This window comes from Lycium ferocissimum, unplaced genomic scaffold, assembly GCF_029784015.1.
Source record: "Lycium ferocissimum isolate CSIRO_LF1 unplaced genomic scaffold, AGI_CSIRO_Lferr_CH_V1 ctg7327, whole genome shotgun sequence".
Lineage (NCBI taxonomy): Eukaryota > Viridiplantae > Streptophyta > Magnoliopsida > Solanales > Solanaceae > Lycium > Lycium ferocissimum.
This window is the reverse complement of record NW_026726733.1, coordinates 10,182-32,308: the sequence shown is the minus strand read 5'-3', so window position 1 is coordinate 32,308 and position 22,127 is coordinate 10,182. Positions and strand designations below refer to the sequence as shown.

The following is a 22,127-nucleotide window of genomic DNA, read 5'->3' as shown; positions in this document are numbered from 1 at the left end:
TCCGCGCAAAAAAATGGGCGCAAATCTACAGGATAATTCATCAAGCCCAATAAGCTTCAAGTTCCTCCATATGTTTCCTAATAATTGTCACATTTATTTTTACTGGAACTTACTATTCGTCTCTTGATGAATACTAATAATATCTAGAACCAACAAAACGACCAGGTAAAGTACTCCCAATCACGACCCAACACGTAGCACTAGTAAGGGCATTTATGTCTTTTCAGACGGCGAGTATGAGCCGGAACGGTTGGCTCAAGAGCGTGGCCGGCGAAGTAGCCGGAGCTCAACCAGCTATGGCGACAGCTTTGCCGTGCACGACGGCCATCGACTCCAGTATAAGACTACTCTCACCATCTTCCTCTCCTCTCACTTCCCTACGATTCTACTCCGTCAACAGACGCCGTCACTCTTCTACTGGTAACAATTGTATTAGGGCGAAGAATGGAGTTCGGTATTCTGTAGAACCACCAAATGAGGGGAAAAGGAAGAAGAGTAGGAATCTAAGTCTGAAATCGTTGTTAAGAAGACGATCGATGTGGAAAAGGATACTGTTTGCATCGACCAAGATGAGGAGCATCATTTTGCTCAATGTCACTGCTGTCATTTATGGTACGTGTCATAAATTCTAGAGATAATGGAACACATACGAAGTATCATTTTTTTGGCGAGTTTTCTACCTCTAGTTCAGGTATTGCGTTTCCGACCTCGAGTTCATCTAATTGCGTTTCCTAGCTAAACTAGTTCATCTAATTGCGTTTCCTAGCTAAACTATCACCAACTATTTATCAAAATATCACCAACTATTTATCAAAATATACTTCGAAGCTAACTAGACTAAGTGTTTGAATATAATCGCCAAAAGGCGCGCCACTGCTTAATTTGCTCATAATATTTTGTCGATGAGGCATCTGACTCATTAATTTCAATGTGTGTCTTGATAAGGTAGGAAACTCCCAAAAAAGTGATACTGAAGGTGTGTTTTGACCATTATCTCTTAGTTCTACCTTCATCATTCAGTATTTTTCTGAATGGAAGCAGCTACTACTGTAATTGTTGATGTTGTTTGTGCTTTCTACTGTTATTAATTACTACTACTATTACTACTCTCTCCTTTTCGGTCCACAGATGGTATTTCACTAGTCTATTGTGGAAAACAAAATTTAAAATAATATTGAAAAGTTGGTTAATTATGAGGGAATCCATGTACTATTTTATGCAGGATTTAGTCATTCATGTATTAGTCATTCCACCTTCTGTCCTACATAAAATAATACATTAGATTTCCTCATAACTTATACATGCATGAGTTATGCCGGGTTTCTAAATTACAAACCAAACACCGTATTAATTTTATACATGAATAACTTACCTCCTAACCAGTTACCAAACATGGTATTGCTTATGCAGGATTTAATACCTGCATAACTCACCTCCAAACCAGCTACCAAATGACCCCTAATTGTGTTAACAATCTTGTACTACAATCTAAAGAGATAGCTACTGTAGTGAATATGCGCCTGCTACTACTTGTGCTGTTGTTGGTCTTTCTACCGTTAAAGGGTGATTCTGGATTGTGCTATGTCTGGACCTTAAGAAAGAGGGAATCTCATGGGCGTAGCGTGCTGGGAGGCAATTTTGTGCTGATGTATTTGTGGTTAGACACAAGTGTGGTAGCATTATGTTATTCCATTCTATGTGATGTTTATGACAAGGAGGAATATTCAATCTTTAGGTGGTGAGAGTTCTGATCTAAAGTTTAGTTTCCATGTTTTAGGGGTTGGAAATACCAGTTGTCAGAGAGGTGTTTACTAAACTCTCTTTGACTAATGATGTAACCTTATTTTTCCCGAATAACTTCTATTTGATTTTGGATAAGGTACAAAACTTAACATTGGATAATTTTTCATGCTAGATAAAGGCATATGCCCCAAAAGTTTGTACCATAGGCTTACATCAGTAATGACTAGCAGAACAGGAAACTGAATAAGAAGGATTGTCTCCACTATGATTATTACAAACAAAACTAAGTAGGCTTTTGGCCATGAAAATCAAATATTCTTCACTTTATTTGTAATTTTGGAGTTGGAGTTGATGATGGAGTTGTGTTTGGTTATAGTTTTTGCAAAAATTATTTGGTTGTTTGAATGTACTGAAAGTGAAAAAAAGGGAAAACAGGGTTTTAGGTGTTTTCCAAATTCCAAATTTTGGAATTTTCATGGCCAAATGCTGATTTTCAAATAAAGTAAAAAAAATTCCAGAAAAAAGTGAAATATTATCATTTAGGAAGTAGCTGATTTCCATAAATTGGACTAGAGTTGACTGGAGAAAAGTTGAGGAGATTTAGACCATCACTGACTTCACCAACTGCCACTGGCCTCTTCATTGAAAAGGGCCCTGCAATACAACACCAATATGAGAGAAAGTCAGAGTAGAATTGAGATGTTTAGTGAATTTATGAACACATAGTAGATTGAATTTGAAGTCAGGAGATAAAGCATACTGTTTAGGGTAAAATCCGGCAGAATATGTACACTACCCACTTGAAAAGTTATGAGTCGTATGTTTTGAAACCCCTGAATCTTAGGTGGAGTAGCTACGAGAGAAACATGAAATATAGTATTAGAAGAAGCTTAGCTGTATCAGCACAGTTTGCAGTCACAGTTGCCTTAGAAATTTGTTCACCTTGTTGACCAATCTTCACCTGTTCAAGTAGTTGATAGAGCTGAGAGAATTCTTCAGGAGTGATTCCTTGCCCCCTCAATTAATCCAACCCATATTCTGACTGCACTACATTGTCATCTCCAACAGTTACTGCATTGCTGTGAGTAACACCCTGAACTTTCTTGACTTGGTGAACTTGAAAATTGGAGGAAAGCCAATGATCTTGTAGTACTTATCAGTGGAGTATCCTGGCTTCTTACAGTAAGACTGTAAGAGCACACCATGGTAGGCTTCCTTGCTTCAAACACTTCTTTAGATTTTCCTTCTCCAACTCCATATTCTGATTGCTTAGTTGTGGATTTGCTTCGAAAAAAGCAAAATCTCCAGGATGTTGTGCGACACGAACTTCTCTCTGATTTTCATCCAATCAGAAGAGAATATGCTTGATTAACAGTGGGTAAGGGAGAGATCACAGGGATATTGACTTTATTGCAAAATAAGTTTCATTAAGACCCATCAGAAACTGGATGAGTTGACCATAGAGGGGTAAAGTGCACTGGAGCTCCGTGCACTATGATTAACACCCATCACCCTCTATGGACCCCTCTTGAAGTAGAGTACACTTTCAGTAATATCTTTCGAGGGAGAGTTCAAGAGCCAGTAGATCACCATATCATGGCACCTACTCCATGCTTTAAACTGAGAGGAGCTAGCATCAGGTTCAATGATTGCTCCATCAATAAAGCCTTTGTTTTCAGCAGAAAGTGCTATGTAGATAGCCCTATGCCAGCTTCCATAACCTTTTCCATCAAATATAGAATTGACAAGTACCATTCCATGTGAGGCACATGGATGAAGATAGTAAGGATGAGTAGAATATGTGATGGCCACGGTTCCTGATTCGACTTATGAGTTTTTTTTTTTCAAAGAAGGGTGCCATTGATGAAAGGTTGAATCAAGAAAGGAAGAAGATGTAGCAAAAAAGAAGATTACTGCTGCCCTGATACCATGCAGAGATTAGAGAATTTCCTTATTGGTTTCCCAATCTGTATAGTGTATTCTATTTATACGACCGAAATGAATAAAATAAAAAGAAAAATATTTACAACTAACACCATGTGCCATTTCTAATTTGTCTATGCCTTACTAACCTTGTAACAAATTCAGAGAATAATAGTATATACACTGCATTTCCTTGTCTACATCCAATTACTTCTAGAAATGCTGGAGTCCTTAAGTGACTGCCACCTGTTTCCCGATGGCTGTATGGAAGGCCCCGGTTATCCCATGGGGCTGATTTACTATGAAACAAGCTTTTGCTAACTGACACTTTGGGATTGAGAGTTTATTTTCAGCATTCGTTTTTTCGTCTCTTTCTCCGAGCAAGGTTCATTCAACTCCTTCAGTTTAGGTTTAGGATAACTCCTTCAATTTAGGTTTAGGATTTCCGGTGCCAATAGTAACCCTATTATACCAAAAACGAAAAAAATTGAAGAATGAAAGATAGGAGAATGAAGAAGAATGGACTTCATCATATATCATCTGCAAAGAGAGATTTGGATCCTGCAATACAATTGATGAAATGATTGTTCATTTCATTGAGTAAACTTTTGCTGTAGATCATCTATACTTACATTACAATTAATTCTTTCAATTGAACCTTAACTTTTTTTTTTTTTTTTTTTTTTTTTGAGAAGGTAACAGAATTGAACCTTAACTCTTGTTGAAAGAATAATACCAAATGTGCACTGTGTATCCACTTTATGCGTGGGACTATTGCTAGTAGCAAGTTTTAGCAGCCTTGTGAAATTTGAATTGATTATGTGATAGATTGGTATCGCATGAGTTTTAAGCAATTAGCTTACCTATTTACTATTGCCTTAAGGCTCATAAATAAATTAAATATACAGACCTCATACCTTTTTTAGCTTGTGACCTAAAGAGGGAAGGAAGAGGTGAGCTAGTTTTGGTGGGAGAGAAGTTAAAAAGAGATTTATGTTACACTTCCTGTCCAATCTGGAAGGGCTTCAAATATTTGTATGGAAGGGTTGCGAACTGCTTTACATTTTTGCTTTCCAAACTCACAGTTTTTCCTCATCCCTTCCATGTTTTCACCTGAACAAACATTTCCAAAGGAACATAGTCTGTGATAGGAACTGATAAGTGCTTAGAGAAGTTTCCAAATAGAGATCTAGAGGTACAGTTTTCTGTAAACGATTTTGCATACAATCTTTGATTGTTGAAGAAAAACGAGATCACTTTAAACAAAAATCATTGATCTCAAACTGGGGGACAAAAGGAAACTTATCACTTCTGTTAGTTTTCATTGCTCTGTATAGAAGACGGCAAAGTAGTTCTTGAGGAACAGTTAGACCTGCATAATCAATCTCATCCGATCTTTTATATACAATTTTAATAACCTCTGGTGAGATTTACATGTTCAACCTGAGTTTTAGTTAACTTAGGGACTTTACCAAGGCAATAAGGGACTTGCATCAGATGTTGGTTATATTTATTTACTGATCTTGCGCAATGGCCATAAGGCTGAAACATACTTCTATCTCTAAGCTTCAGATGCTAGTTACATCGTAGAAGGTGAGACATACTGCTGACCTTGTTAAGTCATAGCATATTATGTGTTTTGCATGAAGATGACTGTCTTCACCTTTCGGCATGACATTTTCATGGTGGCTAACTTGTTTGTCCACACTGCAGCTAGTAATATCCCTGTAGTCAAAGAAATTGAAGGAGTTGTTGATCCTGGGATCTTCAATGTCGTACGATTTGCTTCTGCAGCAATTCCCTTTCTCCCTTTTGTACTCCGAGCGAATGATACTCGGACCCGTAATGCAGGGATAGAGTTGGGTTTTTGGGTAAGCTTAGGCTACCTTATGCAAGCAATTGGATTGCTCACATCTGATGCTGGACGAGCTTCTTTTCTTTCTATGCTCACAGTAAGAACATTTCCTGAATTCATAATTTGATAATAAAGCATCTCCAGTAATCGATGATTCCTCCTTGCTGACTCCTGGTAAACTGATCAGATTGTTGTGGTTCCCTTGCTTGATGGCATGTTAGGATCCATAATTCCTGCACGCACCTGGTTTGGAGCTCTCATGTCGATGTTTGGTATTGTGATGTTGGAATCCAGTGGCTCACCTCCATGTGTGAGTTCTTGTGGAATTCCCTGGTTGTCAATTGCGAATATGCTTGTGATATGATTACCAACTGTTTCAATTATTTTTTCTACTAAAAAATAAGTAGTTTAAATTTTTTTTTTTTTAAAAGTTGTCATTAGGCTGTTTGTTTCCTATCAAACTATGGGCAGCCCCAAGCACAAAGCATCCTTGTTAGCAGGGTCCGGGGAAGGTCCGCACCCCAAGGGGTGTGATTAGACAGCCTACCCTAATGCAAGCAACAAACTATGTCCATGTAAAAGTGTTCACCTGCATATCTGAACATTTCAGGTCGGAGATTTGTTAAACTTCTTAAGTGCACTCTTTTTTGGGGTTCATTTGCTACGAACTGAACATATATCACGAAGTACTAGTAAAGAGGACTTTATACCACTCCTTGGCTATGAGGTTCGTTGGAAATCGTTCTTAAACTATCTTCCATCTTCTTGTTGGCCAGTATGATTTCATTCTAAGTACCACATATTTTCTACATTTCTCTCTTCAGATGTTGGTTGTTGCTCTTGTATCAACCTTGTGGTACTTTATTGGAAGCTCATTTTTTGGTACTCAAGCAGTAAATCTGTCAGACTGGACATGGTCAACATTCTGGAGTTCAACTTTGTCATTTCCCTGGATACCTGCTCTTTACACTGGCTTATTTTCAACTGGATTATGTCTATGGATAGAGGTACACTTCTCCGCTTGCCTGAATAAATATTCTTTATGGTTCTTTAAATAGCTGCAAACGAGAGCTGCCCTAAGGCTCTTCATGTTTGACTTCGCCTAAGGCTTGAGGTCCATTAGAGATGGGCATTATGAACACTGATTATTATTATCTTCTTCTTTTGTTTGTGTGTGTGTGATATATATAAAAGTAGCTTCCATGATTCTGGTATTTGTTTTACTATGAAAGTGGACATGCTGGAACGCTAGTTTGCTATGGTCAAAATGGTTTCTGACATTAAAGTACACATTTCACTATATAAAAGGTGGTAGCTTGCCTACCGATTGGGCCAAGAATGAGTGAGAGAGAGGTGAGATTATAGTAGCTCCTTTTTGGTGTTTTTTTGCACTATAAATGTAGATATGCTGGAAAGATACTTTGGTTTTGGTATGGTCAAGAGCCAAGACGGTTACTGACTTTAAACTTCGTATGTCACTAGATATACGTTTTTAGATGCTTAAGTAGTTGAGTCGAGTAAGCATACCTATTGAGCCAACGATCCTTTTCATGAATGGTTTCTTTACTATAAATGGGTTTCTGCTAAAACGATTCAACCTCTTCACATTAACAGGGTTAGGTACAGTTACCAGTTTCAAAAAAAAAAAAAAACATTAACAGGGTTAGGTGAGAAGGTCACACAAACATGATATTAGAGCAGGCAGAAATTCTTGATTTGAGTCTCACCGCCATCCATTATCAAAAAATAATTTCCATGTGCTTGGCCCTGAAAATGAGTTAGGCCCATACATGAAAGGGTGTAGTAAAAATATTATTTAGTAATTAAAAGTAAGCTCTATCTAACAACTTAAGCTTTTAGATGAGACGGTCATACAATTCTGCATAAAGGCAATTGATACCACATTCTAGTTTGGTAGTTGTTTCTGCCCACAGTTTGTATTCTGTATTTTCGACGTTCATATCTAGCACTTTGTATGTGTCCGTTGCTGATATTGGATTGTGTTAGGGAGAAGACAAAGGAACTATCTTGCAGATATTGGATTTTGTTAGGGAGAAGACATAGGAACTATCTTGCAGAGTGTTCCAGCTGAAAAATTGGACGGATTGTGAGGGTATTTTTGCACCAATAGTACAATGGAGGGTAAAATTGACCATTTTCATATAGTAAAGGGGCAAATTTAACCCTTTTCCCTTTATTAAATTAGTCAAATTGCTCAAAAGACTAATTTAACAAGCAACATTACTTCCATTTTGGTCAATCCATAAAGGTGTTTACTGTCTTTTAGGAGTAATAGACGATTTTATATGACCGTAGGTCTCCCTTACTCAGATCAAAGCATAATGTCCTCTATTTTATTCATTAGCTGAAAACAACACAACTCAAGTTAATCGCTTCGCTTTCTGATATAACTATGTTAAGTCTAAATAGGACTATAACTTAAGAAAGGACCAAGTATTTATTATAAGGATATTAATGCAATCTCCCTTTAAAGAGGAATCTCCAGATTTGTTTAACTTGGCTGGCAAAACAGAGGCTTCCATAGCTTATTGTAAAACAAGACAGGGGAACTATATTTTAGAAGAAATTGTCAGTATTAGGAGATCGATAGACTATTCTTTTTTTAGTATGAAAGTGGTGAGTGTTCAAGGAACTACTATGAGGACCTGATTTATGAGATGACGGTGCAAGCAAATTTGGTACTTTCTCAGTCAGCTCCTACCATGATATATTATATTACAAACATACATTAGCCCCTATAGTATTGGCCTTGGGAGATGATTAAACATGACTCACGTAAATATTTAGAAAAGGGGTTTGGTCATGCACAACTGATGTTACGTATTTGCCAAGGAGATAGAAGACAGTCAATTTATCATTTGTGATGTGATAATATGACACCTCTATGGAACATACCCCTCATTATCTATGATGTCAAGTGAGTGATGCCAAGATATCTGAATGATTACCTATGCTGGTCAGGAAGGATTGCCAATAAACAGGTTACAAAGATTGGAAACACAATCGCGGCATGCATTTGTGGGTCATGTGAAAGTAGAGGAACCAACAGGTTCTTCCAAACGAGTAGCTTCATAACCCTAAAATACAATGTCTGCATCTATAAGATTTTGTGTGCAAGCAAATCACACCAGGAGCTTGTATTTTTTTTTTTTTTTTTTGGGTTGCATTGGGGAGAGTTGATTAAACATGACATGCCGCAGCTTCGGCTTACCGAAGACTTCACTTTAGATAGGAGGGTATGGAGGTCGCAGATTAGGGTAGAAGGTTCGTAGGTAGTTGAGTTGTCTCGCTTTTCAGCAGGATAGACTTGGTGGTAGTATGGAGCATCATTCTGTCATAGTAATAGCTTTATTCGCGTAGTTTCTTGCTTTTTGATATCTATTACCATATGTTGTTTATTATGTTTTGGTTATCGCACTATTTTGCTGTTGTTACTGTTCTTTGATCTGAATGCTTTGTGTATTGCTTTTGGTATTCAGTTATCATGTTTTCTTCACTGTTGTATCTCCTTTTTTTATAACTGCTTTGATACGCTACACTTGAGCCAGAGGGTCTTTTAGAAACGGCCTCTCTACCTCTACGAGGTAGGGGTAAGGTCTGTGTACACTCTACCCTCCCAAATCCCACTTGTGGATTACACTGGGTATGTTGTTGTTGTATAGAAGTAGTCCAACTGGGGGGCGGACCCACCTTATATGAAGGGGGTTCAAATTATCCTCGTAATTGGGAAAAATACTTATTTTCATGTGTGTTGTTACCTTATAAACAATTTTTTTATTTTATTTTTATGTGTGAATTTCATCCAAAAAATAGAAAATAATGGATATTTTAGATTAGATGAACCCGTTTGGCAATAGAGGAAGATGTAGTGCAGGGCCAAGAGGGTTCAAGTGTGACCGACGTTCAATCCTACGTAGGAGCGATTAACATTGATAAATTTTATAAACAATGTCCCTTGGCTAATGTTATGTATTGCTATATTTACAACACTACGTCCAAATTTATCTTTCAACGTGAGTGTTAATAGGAGGTTATTAAAGTTTATAGTTTCTAAATTATATTCATTAGTTTATTTAATTTCTTGTGATTGAAGTTGTTAATTAATTTTCAAATGTTAGGTCACAATTTGCATGTTTAATTAATGTTCGATCAACGAGAGCATTGTAAAATTGTTACGCTGAATGTTTTTTCTTTTTTCTTTTTCCTATTTTTCTCTATAATATGTTTTCTTGTTCAAATCAAATAAAAATTATTCTAATTAAAGTCTTATTTTAATTTTAAGAAATTAAACTTTTCTACAAAGTGACTTTTGGTTCTCTCCATTTTTCTTGCTAAACATGAGAGTGTATTTATCGAAGTAATTATAATTTGCTAAATTTTGTTTAGTTTATCTTGAACTTTTCACTTGTGTTATATTTAATTTTTTGGGTTTAGAGCTTAAGCTCTTTTTCTTTAATTCTTTGTATTAATTTATTTTAGCTCATAACTCTTTTTTTCCGCGTTCTTTCATCTGTAACAACTTTGTTATTAATAAACAAGAAAATTATTTTAGATTTTATTGCATTTCTTAAAGTTATTAGATTTTAAAATTTGTTAATAATTTCTATCTAAGATAACAAATTACTAAATTAGTTGAATTTGTTAAATAATTTAGATAAATTGCTAAAAAAACTAAATATGTAGATTTTTTTTAAAAATTTCTTTAAAAATACTTATTTTCTTTAAAAAGAGTGTCGAGCTTGAGATGACTTATCTTGAGGTGATGTTATGAACTGTCACGACCCAAAAATCAAGATAGCCGTGAGGGCGTCTACCCAACCCATAGGGGAACCAAAATAATTCATAAGTTTTTCTAACCAGTTATTAAGCGGAAAGTAAAGTGAGAAGCCAGCATATCCCTTAATGCTGAGGAATACAAAGTTACCAGTTTAAGAAAAGGTAAAGTGAGAATAAGACATAAGTCAATAAAAGTAGTTCATGACTCAAGTATGCGGTAAACGGAATCCATACCTAAACCTGGAGTCATAGTACAAGAGCTACTAATACGGGACTACAAGTTTGAAATGTCAACATAATTGTTTAGAAAGTAAAGCACAGGAATAATGAGAGAAATGGAGTCCGGTGTTGCGAATTAGCCTGCCACCCGATAACCCAACAAAGAAATCCTCATCGACGGGCATACTCGGCCACAACTCGTGCTTTAATGTAGCCGGCACACAAAGGGTGCAACAAGTGTAGAGTGACTATGGGAAATACGCGTACTCAGTAGCATTGTTGACGGATCCTAAACTAAAGTGATGAGGAGAGTTGGTCTTCCCAATTCCTTGTAAAAAAGAGTTGGTCTTCCCAATGCATACCCTCCACACTTTATTGACTAGTTCAAGTAGATTATAAAGTTAACGTAAGAAAATAAAATGATCCCACAATGCAATAAATAGCAGAAACTAGCAAATAAGATATGAAATGCCTCCATACCGAATAGGGTTCCATGAGTCAATCAAGAAAGCAAATAAAGTCTGGTTCTTCCCAAGAACCTACGAACGAGCTAGAAACAATCATTAAAATCAAATAAAGATGAGATGTAATGCAATGCAATGGTCCATAATGCACCAGTATACACACACTCCCGCAGTAGGTTTCACTTGACCCATGACTGACTCGTGAGGTCCAAATAATCACTCAGAACCACATCTCCCGGATCACATCGGGTATCCAACCAATGTTGGCTATAACATCATCACTCCGTCCGGAACTAGATCTAATCGGATGACATCGAACCATCACCATGACTCATCTAGAAAAGTATGCCAAGATATCATATGAAAGCATGAAATAAGTTTGCACCCAACATGTAATGACAGTGTACTAAAGGGATGCTATAAATAGCTCACTTTCATCATTTAGACGAGTATCGGAGTGATGTATGCACAAAACGTCACGATGACTAATCAAGTTTGGCTACAACAAGCAACCCTCAGGGGTTGGCCTGGTGGCAATTGACTTGAGCCTTGGGGTGCTCCCTTTCAAGGTCTCAAGTTCGAAACCCGCTGGGTGCAAACAATTTCGAGGCCATCTGACCGGGGAAACCCCGAATTACCCGTGGTGCACTCATGGAAACTCCCGCCGAGGCTCGTGCACCCCCGGGATTAGTCGGGGCTCAAAGAGACTCGGACACCCGGTGCTTAATGAAAAAAAAAAGTTTGGCTACAACAAGCCTAAATACACTGAGACAGTCAAGTCAATCAAGTCAAATAAGTATCTATCAGCTAATGCCCACATGCTCTGGCATTCTTGAATACAACATTAATCACATTTATTAATTTATCCATAACATGGCACAGGTACCCGTACAAATGCTCCTCACCTCACGAGTACGGGACCCCCATTCACCACCTCCTTGGTTAATTAATTACCAACACAAACACTTCATAAAACGATCATAAAACAACCTTACCCTTCCTCAAATCATTCAAAACGATCCCAATCTACTCAAATATGTAACCTACGTAAGCGTAAAAGTCCGTAGACACCCATATTGCTATATTACTCATCCGAATCTAAAACGTCAACCCAAAAGTCAAATTCGAGTCTCGAAGGTCCAAACTGTAATTTCGTCGCAAAATTAGCTTACTCATAACTTATAGGTCATGATCCCAAAAATCATCTATTTTCGATCACGAATCGATGCTCAAATCAATGATTTACTCAAATCTTAAATCCTAGGCAAAATTCCAAATTCTACACCCAAATCACGATTTAAAGGCCAAAAACTAAGGATTCATGAATAATTACCGAAGGAAGATTAGATTTTTAACCTCGTGACAGAATCTCGAAGTCCTCTTTAAAATCTCCCAAAACTGAGCTTCCTACTCCCAAAATCGTGATATGAATAACAAAAAACGAAGTGGAGATTTTATTCTGCTTAGGCATGAATCCTTCGTAGTGATCGTGACATCCTCCCGCGATCGCGACAGCTTGACCGGCTCGACCCTATCGCAAACGTGACCACCTTCATGCGATTGCGAAGCGCAAACTAACCCGGCCCCAAAACCCTTCTAAGTGACCGTGAGCCTCCCTCTGCGATTGTGATGCTTGCCCCAGCCACTCTACGCGAATGCGACAAATGGCTGGCACCAGAAAACAACAATCAACTAAAATCCCTGATCTTCGTTTTAATGCTCGAAACTCTTTCGGAACCTCCCGGACACAAACCAAATATGCAAATCAGTCATGAAACACGCTACGAATCTGCTGGAATGCTCAAAACACCGATCTGGGGTTGTCTTTACTCGATGTTGACCGTGGTTAACCTAGATTGTTAAACTTAACTAGTTTCTCCACCGAGTGTCCGAAACACTCCTGAGCCCCTTGGGATCCTTCCCAACTAAGTAATAAATCATGTTCAGACTTAACAGAACTTTCCAAACTCGAATCCGAACCCGGATATTGATTTTGGTCAACCCTTTTCATTTCTTCAACTTAAGAGTCTTTCTTCTCTGATACTCACCCCATTGCCTCAGGAACCGTGCCACCCATCCCCGCAATTCAAAAACAGCATTTACGGGGAGGGTTATTTTGGCAAAAAGTAGATCCAGAGCTCAAAATGACCTAACGGGTCGTTACATGAACATAAAAAAAGAAAAAAAGAAAAAAGAGAACTGAGAAACTTTTTATTGTTGTGATCAATGCCGCTAACAATGTACTGTGGTTTCTGACTGAACCTGCTTGTGTAGGATCCTGGGTCCACCAATGATTCTTCACTTCTTCATAATTCCCAATTTGTAAACAAGTGATTCTGCGGCGGAGAAGGGGACTATGCTTTTCCTCTTGACGTTAAGTCTTACTCAAGAACGCTAACCTCTGATTTTCCTCTATAGGTTAAGTCTTACTCAAGAACACTAACGAGTCAAGAATGAAAGTTGGTTAAAATGGACTTAGACTAACATTTGTCTTAAGGTAGAACGTAAGAGAACAATAAAGCATGTTGTAAACAATGTGTGTAAAAGACTGAATGATAAAAAATAGTTCAAAGATAAATGAATTGAAGTTGATTGATTGCTTTTGTGATGATTGGACAATATTTATCACTGTACATAGTTATATTACGAGAAGGCATCCGTTAACAAGCTCAGTCAGCTATTCGACTGTGTTAGAAATCTACTGCTAACTATAGGACATTATCCTGTTGAGTTTTTTTAATATAATAGGACATTATCCATCAAAATAGTGTAGCGTGTGATACATTCTACCGACTCCTATTGCACATTGGCTGACCATGTTGTAGACGGTGTTCAACTGCTATTTCTTGCTCCTTACTCCAATGAGAAGCAGTGCCTGATGGAATATTTGGTGTGGTGACACAGTTAAATGCAGTACCTTCTTGGCCTATGTGAGAGTGGTTACAGTCTTTACGCTGAATTATCTGGCTGGCTCAATATATGTCCTATGATATTTGTTGGCAAGTCAAGCGATGTGTCTTGCCTCTAATGGACCAAGGCAATCGCGTGTCTGATTCAATTGAGGACCTAGATCTTGGTGTTAAGAAAAGGACTACGTCTTTAAGAAAACAGTGTCTCACATGTGTTTTCTCAATTTGTTTCTATGACAATTGCTAGCATTCTTCCAAATTGGGCCAGAGAATCTCTGATCCTTTCTGAACAGCAGTTTACTACTTTTAATTTGAAACATCATGGAATAGTACTAATTTGAGAAAATAGGAGGTTTAAGTAGTTATTGATAAATACCTTCTCATCCCATAGCCTTGGTATTCAGTTGATGCTGTGTATGACTGAGTTCCTAATTCTTTTCTATCCTTCGATAATTGATCCCACATCTTGGAAATGTCTGCTTTGAAGATAGGGTATGGATATTCTTTATAAGTAACGTATAATTAAGAAATGAAAGGCTCACTCCTAAATGGGTCTGTATCCGGAGGAATTTAGTGTATTTTACTATGTTGCTCGGACTCTTCAAAGATACCGACGGGTGCGTGTCGGATCCTCCAAAAGTACTGCATCTTTGGAGGATCCGACACGAGTGCAGCATCGTCTTTGGAGAGTCCGAGCAACTTAGGTTTTTCATGCTATCATTGAATTTTCATTCTTATAAATGATGTTAGTGTCCTAAATCTTTGTTACTCCCTCTATTCCAATTTATGTGACACCCTTTCTTTTTTAGTCTATCCCAAAAAGATTGTCACCTTTTTATAATTAGAAACAACTAACTTTAAAATTCTCCTTTTACCCTTAATGAAATGATTTATAGCCACACAAATGTCTAGGGTTTATTTTAGACCACAAATTTCAAAAGTCTTTCTTTCATTCTTAAACTTTGTGCCAAGTCAAATGATGCCACATAAAGAGGATCCGACACGAGTGCAGCATCGTCTTTGGAGAGTCCGAGCAACTTAGGTTTTTCATGCTATCATTGAATTTTCATTCTTATAAATGATGTTAGTGTCCTAAATCTTTGTTACTCCCTCTATTCCAATTTATGTGACACTCTTTTCGTTTAGTCTGGCCCAAAAAGAATGTCACAGAATGTCACCTTTTTATAATTAGAAACAACTAACTTTAAAATTCTCCTTTTACCCTTAATGAAATGATTTATAGCCACACAAATGTCTAGGGTTTATTTTAGACCACAAATTTCAAAAGTCTTTCTTTCATTCTTAAACTTTGTGCCAAGTCAAACGATGCCACATAAATTGGGATGGAGGGAGTATAATTTACTGCTCACAATTCTGTTATCTTGATATGTATGAAGAGTATTAACTAATTTCTCAGGATTACGGTTTCTCATTAACCTCTCCTTCAACTCTAGCTGAACTCTCATTTTCTTACATTTTTCATCGTCTGTCCTTACATTCATGCTCGGGTAAGCCAAAAAGTCAAATGTTTGGACATCCTTGGTTAATTATGCTTTTGTTGGTCCAGTTTGGAATTGACCTGTCACCTGTCTGAATGTTAATAGCTCTGACAACTTTCATCATATCTGCCTTGAGAAAAACAACCCAGGACATTTAATCTGTACTATTTCTTTTGACGATAAGAAGAATTACTGAAAGCTGAATGATCAGTATTTGGATCATGAATCTCTTATAGTACTAGAAATATGCTTCATTTTGTGTCTTAACATATTTAGCAATTGGTGTTGCTTTCAAAGATATCAGAAGAATGAATTAACATCTATACTTGGCCGTCATATTTTGTGTGTTATCTCAATTTGGTGTGCAGATGGCTGCCATGTCTAATGTGTCAGCAACAGAGACTGCAATAATTTATGGCCTGGAACCAGTATGGGGTGCTGGATTTGCCTGGTTTCTCCTTGGTGAGAGATGGGGTTTAAGTGGATGGATTGGGGCCGCCCTTGTGTTAGGTAATACCAATTCCTACTTTCAGTTCGTAATAGGAAATCTTTCAGTAATTTGGTTCTTGAAGCAACAGATTCATCAACTTTGGCCAATATTATCTCATGACTTCTGTTGAGCTATCATTCACAATGTTGAAGAACAACGAAAGCAGAAAATTAAAACATAGATAAAAAATGAAAGTAAATTGACCATCATCTTGATTTTTGATTGTAGTAGGTTGTGGTGGTGTTACCAAAGTTCGGATCTAAAAGAAATGAACTTGTTACAGGAAACTGCCTTGACACATTAACATTAGCTATGATGAAACAAGTTTGACAAAAGGCTACAGTTTTATGTCATGCATGTCATGTACCACTCTGTCCCTAATGATTTGAATTGTGAATAACATGGTGTGGTGGACAACCTTGTCACCAATACTCATGCTCTGGCTTAATCTTAAAGTTGACATAGGTCTGATGGTCTTAGGTTTTATTCCACTGGGGAAATGTCTGCATAATTTTCATGATTCCATTACTCTCAACTTTAATCAGTTTCTATTATATATACATGTAGGTGGAAGTCTATCAGTTCAGATAGTTGGAGCTTCATCTTCTTCTTTATCAGGACAAGTTGAAAAAGTTATTCAGGATGATGAGTTATCATCAATTTCCGATAAAAGGAACAATATTCGTGCTTCACCACTTGTTATTAGCTGCAAGGAAGATCCAACTGACTTGTTGCGGAAATGATGAGTGTTGTTATGTTGATGCTTCTTTCTTGCGATGTATATATTAGGTGCGTCTTGTTTAAGTATCGTTACTGCTTTACACTTATCTAATCCAGAAATATAGTATCTCAGCAGTGTGCATGTACATAACAATATACAGCTTTTACAAATGAAATCTTAGTATACTTAGTTTTCCTCTGTTCTCAACTTATAAGAAAACTAGTATACGTACCCGCGCGATCTTGCGGTCAGTTGATTAGTGTAATCATGAGTATACAGGTTTATTGAACAATTTCATGATTCAGCTTGTTGTAAAATAATATTGTAAAGTTTACGTGAGAGAACGTTAGGATATTTAGCACCTCGATGGATTATAATAGTTAATAGTTGTGAAAAACATCAATTGTCCTCTTTTCATCCAAGTTTTGGAGAATTCTGCACAAATAAATGATAAGTCTTCATATTATATTTCACTTGAACAACTAACTAATAATATATTGTATATTCATTTTTTTTTTAATGTGGAACCATTACTCCTTTTTAAAAGAATAAAATTTTATTTTTATAGAATTGGACTCACCCTTTCTATTACTCCATCTTGACTTTAATGAAGGAGTAGAGTGCAACTCCATCTTATGTTATTTTCAATATCTGATTTTATGTTAAATTTTGTTGCCTCCAACGTAGTGTCGTTTGGATTTCCTCATCATGGTACCAATAACATAGTGTATTCTACTGATATTAAAAATAATAATTAACGAAAATTGCAAGGACAATATACGGATGAGAAAACAAATTTTATGCTAAAACAATGTCAACAATAATATGTATATTGTCGAAAGATCCCAGAAGGCAGACTTTCCCCACAACTTACAATTTACTCCTAATAATTCACAAGACTCTTAGAAACTTTAGGGAAAGAAGAGAATTTCGACAAACAAAGGTAATAGAAAACAAATAACGACGTCTCAGTTCCAAGAAAGTTTTGGATCGGATAAATAAATTCTCACCAACTCTATAAAAATATAAGAACCCATAGTGACATGAAACTATCTCACCTACTTCTAATATTCTGGATTAAATATTGACAAAAACACTCTTTTAAGCTTTGAAGCTTTAAATAAGATAGTACTTAATAACATTGTAAATTTTTCGCAAATTGTAAAGATAGCAGGCCGTCGTTCACATATACACAAATAATTACTTCACTAAATATAAGAAATTTTTACCTCTGGCCCTTTGACATTTTATTCGTTTTTCCATCTCTAACGGACATAACTCGTAATAATTCAATTGATCAGTCACCGTAAGTGTCAGCAATCTTGCAATTCTCAGTGGGATTGAAAGTCCATCCTCATGATAATTGCGCATTAGCAATGTAAAAAAGCCCGTGACTACTGGAGAAACATAGGAAGAAGCTATCCATCTACAACAAATGTTCTAACTAAATCAGTCTAGGCAATATGCTAGGGTAATAATCATGTTAAAGTTTTTTCAGATCATCTCAAAATCAATTATACTTGTATATCTATATTTTTATGTTTATATTCTTAATTCAGTGTCTCTAAGAATCAAGTAACATAACAAATAAGTAACTTAATTACATACTTTCATGCATTTTATGATACGATGATTTAAAATTAAGTACGAATTTTAAGTTAATAAGGTTTTTGTTTATTCATTTAATGAGAGAACCTTGGTATAGTTTCTTCAGTTTTTTAATCTTTTTTTTTTTTTTTTTTTTTTTTTGCGCGGATTGCCCTTCGTTTGGGGTGGCCTTTAATTTTTCCCCTTCAAATTAGTGGTCTTTAAGTTTTACCCCTAGCCTAATACCTCGAGATTGTGGGTTCAAACCCTAGCTCAGAAAAAAAAAATCGCAAGGCTGACATTGCAAAATTCTGCCTCAGCAAATCTGTCCAGTGAAATTTTGCCTTAAGGCAGAATTTGGGCCGCACAGGCAGAATTTCTGCTCATGCAAATTCTGCCTGTGCCATGTAAATTCTGCCTGAAGGGCAAAATTTAAAGACCACCATTTTGAAGGGTAAAAACTAAAGACCACCCCCAACGAAAGGCAATCCTGCAAATTGCCCATTTTTTTATCAGATATTCACTGTCCATCAATGCATTCACCAGGTTCTTTGGCCTATCTATGAATATTCCTTGAAACTCTTTTTTATATCACATAAAATAATTCAATCTATTAGAAAAATGCCCATCAAAGAAATAAAAAGTGAATTTAAACATAATAAAGCAGAATAGAAAACTCTAAAAAGGCATTTGCCATTTTTCAGATTCATTTTCAGAAGTATTTTCTTGGGAATCTTTTTCCCTTTGTCTTTACTTCATTCTCTTTTGACTTTGGAGAAATGAGTTATAGCATCTCTTCAATTTGTTTTGACAGTGATGGAACCAAAAGAAGAAACTAACGTTTATATTTTAAAAGGATTGAAATGAAATAATTCATAATTGCATTTTTATACATGTTGTAAATGAGAATAAGCAATTTGATATAATATGTTATAGAGGTATATGACCCTCATGTGACGTTCTATATACATGGGTGATTCTGAAATAACACAGAGGCGATCTTCTATATTTTGTAGAGGGTCATTTAATCAATCTGTTTAGTAAGGTCCTTATTTATATAAAGAATATTTTAGTTTTGAATGATACACAGATTGATCAACATCTTTGGTATAGATAGCTTCGTTGATTAATATCCTTTTAAATAGGCTTAATGCAGATGCGGCCTCCTAAACTTGACTCTTTTTTCATTTCGGCACCTCAACTAAGTGTTGTTCTTACTGAACTCCTGAACTTGGCCTCAAGTGTGCGTATCAAACACAATCCAACTTACATGACATATATATGGCGAGTCTCATTTTTTTGGCCTTGCGTGTGAATGTCAATCGCATCCTATGTGGAAAATCCAACCAATTAAAGCACCCTACCCATTTTAATTATACACATCAAACGGAAGAAGTGTGCTATTGTGTTATACAAGTGAAGAACCACCACTTAAACCAATCAAGTAACAAAACTGGAAAATAAGAAATCAAAATTTGAAACTAAAGCTGAAAATAAAAATTAAAACTGAAAAATAAGAAACCAAAGCTGGAAAATAAAAAACCCAAAACTGGAAAATTAAAAACTGAAAAATAAGAAATCAAAACTGAAAACTAAACTGAAAACTAAAATAACAAAACCAAAACTTAATATCTGTTGTGTATAATTAAAATGGGTGGAGTGTTTTAATTGGTTGAATTTTTCACGTAGGATGTGATTGACATCCACGCGCAAGGCTAAAAAAAGTTGATCACCATATATGTTATGTGAGTCGGATTGTGTTTGATAGACACACTTGAGGCCAAGTTCAGGGGTTCAATAGGAACAACACTTAGTTGAGGTGCCAAAATGAAAAAAAGAGACAAGTTTAGGGGGTCACATATGCATTAAGCCTTTTAAATATTTGTGCTTTCATAATCATTGTTTACCCTTAAAATGGATAACAATTAAATTTGTACGCGGTTCAAAGGATATGCGGTTTAATTTACGAATTATTATAAAGCAATAAGTAATAGTGCAAAAGTGAGTTAGAACAATCAAACCACGATTGGTCCTAGGGAACAACTAATCGGTTGGCTCGGGTCCTCGGAATCGAGCTCGTGTTACAGTGGTCAGTGAATGAACAATTGCAGAATTCTTAGAAAGATTGATAAACACTTGGATTCATATTATATTGCTTAGTATGTTTTGTGCGTGTAAAAGAACCAACCCAAAGTAAAGGGGGTCCTCCTCTTTATATAGCAAAAGAGCCCTAACCTAGTACAAGTCTAAATAACGCACAAAATATTCAGTAACTGACGAGCGAAATCGCCGCCGCCATATCTGGCTGATGGCGGATATTTCGAACCCTCATTTATCATGGTTAACCGCCTTCTCATCCTATCTCGGTATTCAGTTCCAACCGAACTCAACGACCCGAGATCAGATGTGTTTGGTCTTGCTGCGATCTAACGCCTAACCTTGACCCTGATTGGGATTCGTTCCGATCCAGCAACGACCATCGTGATCTTAAATTTCTTGTCGGGAAATCGAGGATACCCTTGTCCTCGGTTTTGCCCGTATACAGATAGTCCCCCCATTTTTTGGAGGGAAGTATTAACTTCGGGAAATGGATCCGGATAAAGCCGAGTAGGCCGTACCTAGCCGCCTTGGAAAAGACATTCCCATCAAATCCTTGCATTTTGCTCGATATCAGTTCATAATTACTACAGCCGCCTAATCAGTCTTGGGAATCCGCCCCTTGTCAGAACTCTTAACTCCCTCAAAACTTTTTGTACTCCCCATTATATAAAGCCCATATACTTCCTTCTTGCCATGCACTTTCAACCTAAACCCTAAACCTCATCTTTTCAAAACCTTTGCTTGTAACTACCAAGTTCTACATTCTCTTTTGAGTCTTGAAACTTTCTTAAACCGTTATTTTTCATTGCTTGACACTACGCCTTCTTCTTGGCCATGACTTCTCTACCGTTGCTAACTCAAAGTGCGGACCATTCTTCGTCGCCGCCACACTCACCGCCTTTGTCAGCAATGGGAGCGACCAGCCCTAAAGAGGAGTTGGAGTTCCTTCTTTGCAGACATTCTTCCTGCCGGTTTCAAATATGCGAATGATTGTAAAATATCTTCTCACCTTGATTCTGTGGAGAAATTCGAGTCCGTTATCAACGATGCCACCATTCCCATAGTTCGGAATGCTTGTAACCTCGGTGTGGATGTCGACGTCCGCCCTGTTGAAAGTGAGGTAAGGATCAATCATCATGTTTTTGGTTATTCGATAATCTATACCTACCCTTTTGCTATCGGGTTTTCTCTTCCCATTCCTCAAGTGATTGAGGACTTCTGTCGTCGATACCGCATTTGTATTGGCCAAATTTCTCCACAGATTTGGGGGCTCGTATACAGCCTCAAAATTTTAGCCAACATAGCCAGGGTTTCTTTTACCCTCGACCATCTGACCCACATTTATGTACCTGGGGTAATCTGAGGAGGTATAGTTCATCTGCTCCCCCGTGGAACTCGAGGTCTCATAAATCCGGAATATGAATATGATAGGGGATGGCTACATCGGTTCGTGATGATTCGCATGGACCAACTCCATCGTTCCCTGTCCGTAGACTTCCTAGAAACGTGGAATCCCACCCCGAGTCTGGTTGAACCTGAGCTTGTAACCACTATCTTCAAATGGGTGGTTGCACTTTTAGGCGCTTCTCGTGATGTAGGCCGTTCTTGGAGGAGCATGGCACCTGAAGGGTGGAAAGTCAAGAACCACAGTAATGTTTAATTTGTTTGTAGAATTCCTTAGTCTGTTCTTCCGTTCTGTATTATAACTTCGACTCTTCGGTTTTCAGGGCTCCCGACGAAAAGGTCTTCAAAAGGAAAAAGCATCGTTGAAGAGGATGTTGAGGATATCATTGAGGGAAGAAAGACTACAGCTATGTCGG

The 22,127-nt window shown here is 37.1% G+C and overlaps 1 protein-coding gene across 1 annotated transcript; it reads left to right on the top strand.

The window, feature by feature from the left end:
- The first annotated feature begins 49 nt into the window (after positions 1–49).
- On the top strand, positions 50–16,974 carry LOC132045625 (uncharacterized). The gene is made up of 7 exons (XM_059436211.1): positions 50–612; positions 5,380–5,618; positions 5,709–5,831; positions 6,132–6,248; positions 6,346–6,528; positions 15,778–15,919; positions 16,467–16,974. The coding sequence occupies exons 1-7, from the start codon at positions 216–218 to the stop codon at positions 16,640–16,642; spliced, it is 1,377 nt and encodes a 458-aa protein (XP_059292194.1). The 5' UTR covers positions 50–215; the 3' UTR covers positions 16,643–16,974.
- The last annotated feature ends 5,153 nt before the right edge of the window (positions 16,975–22,127 follow it).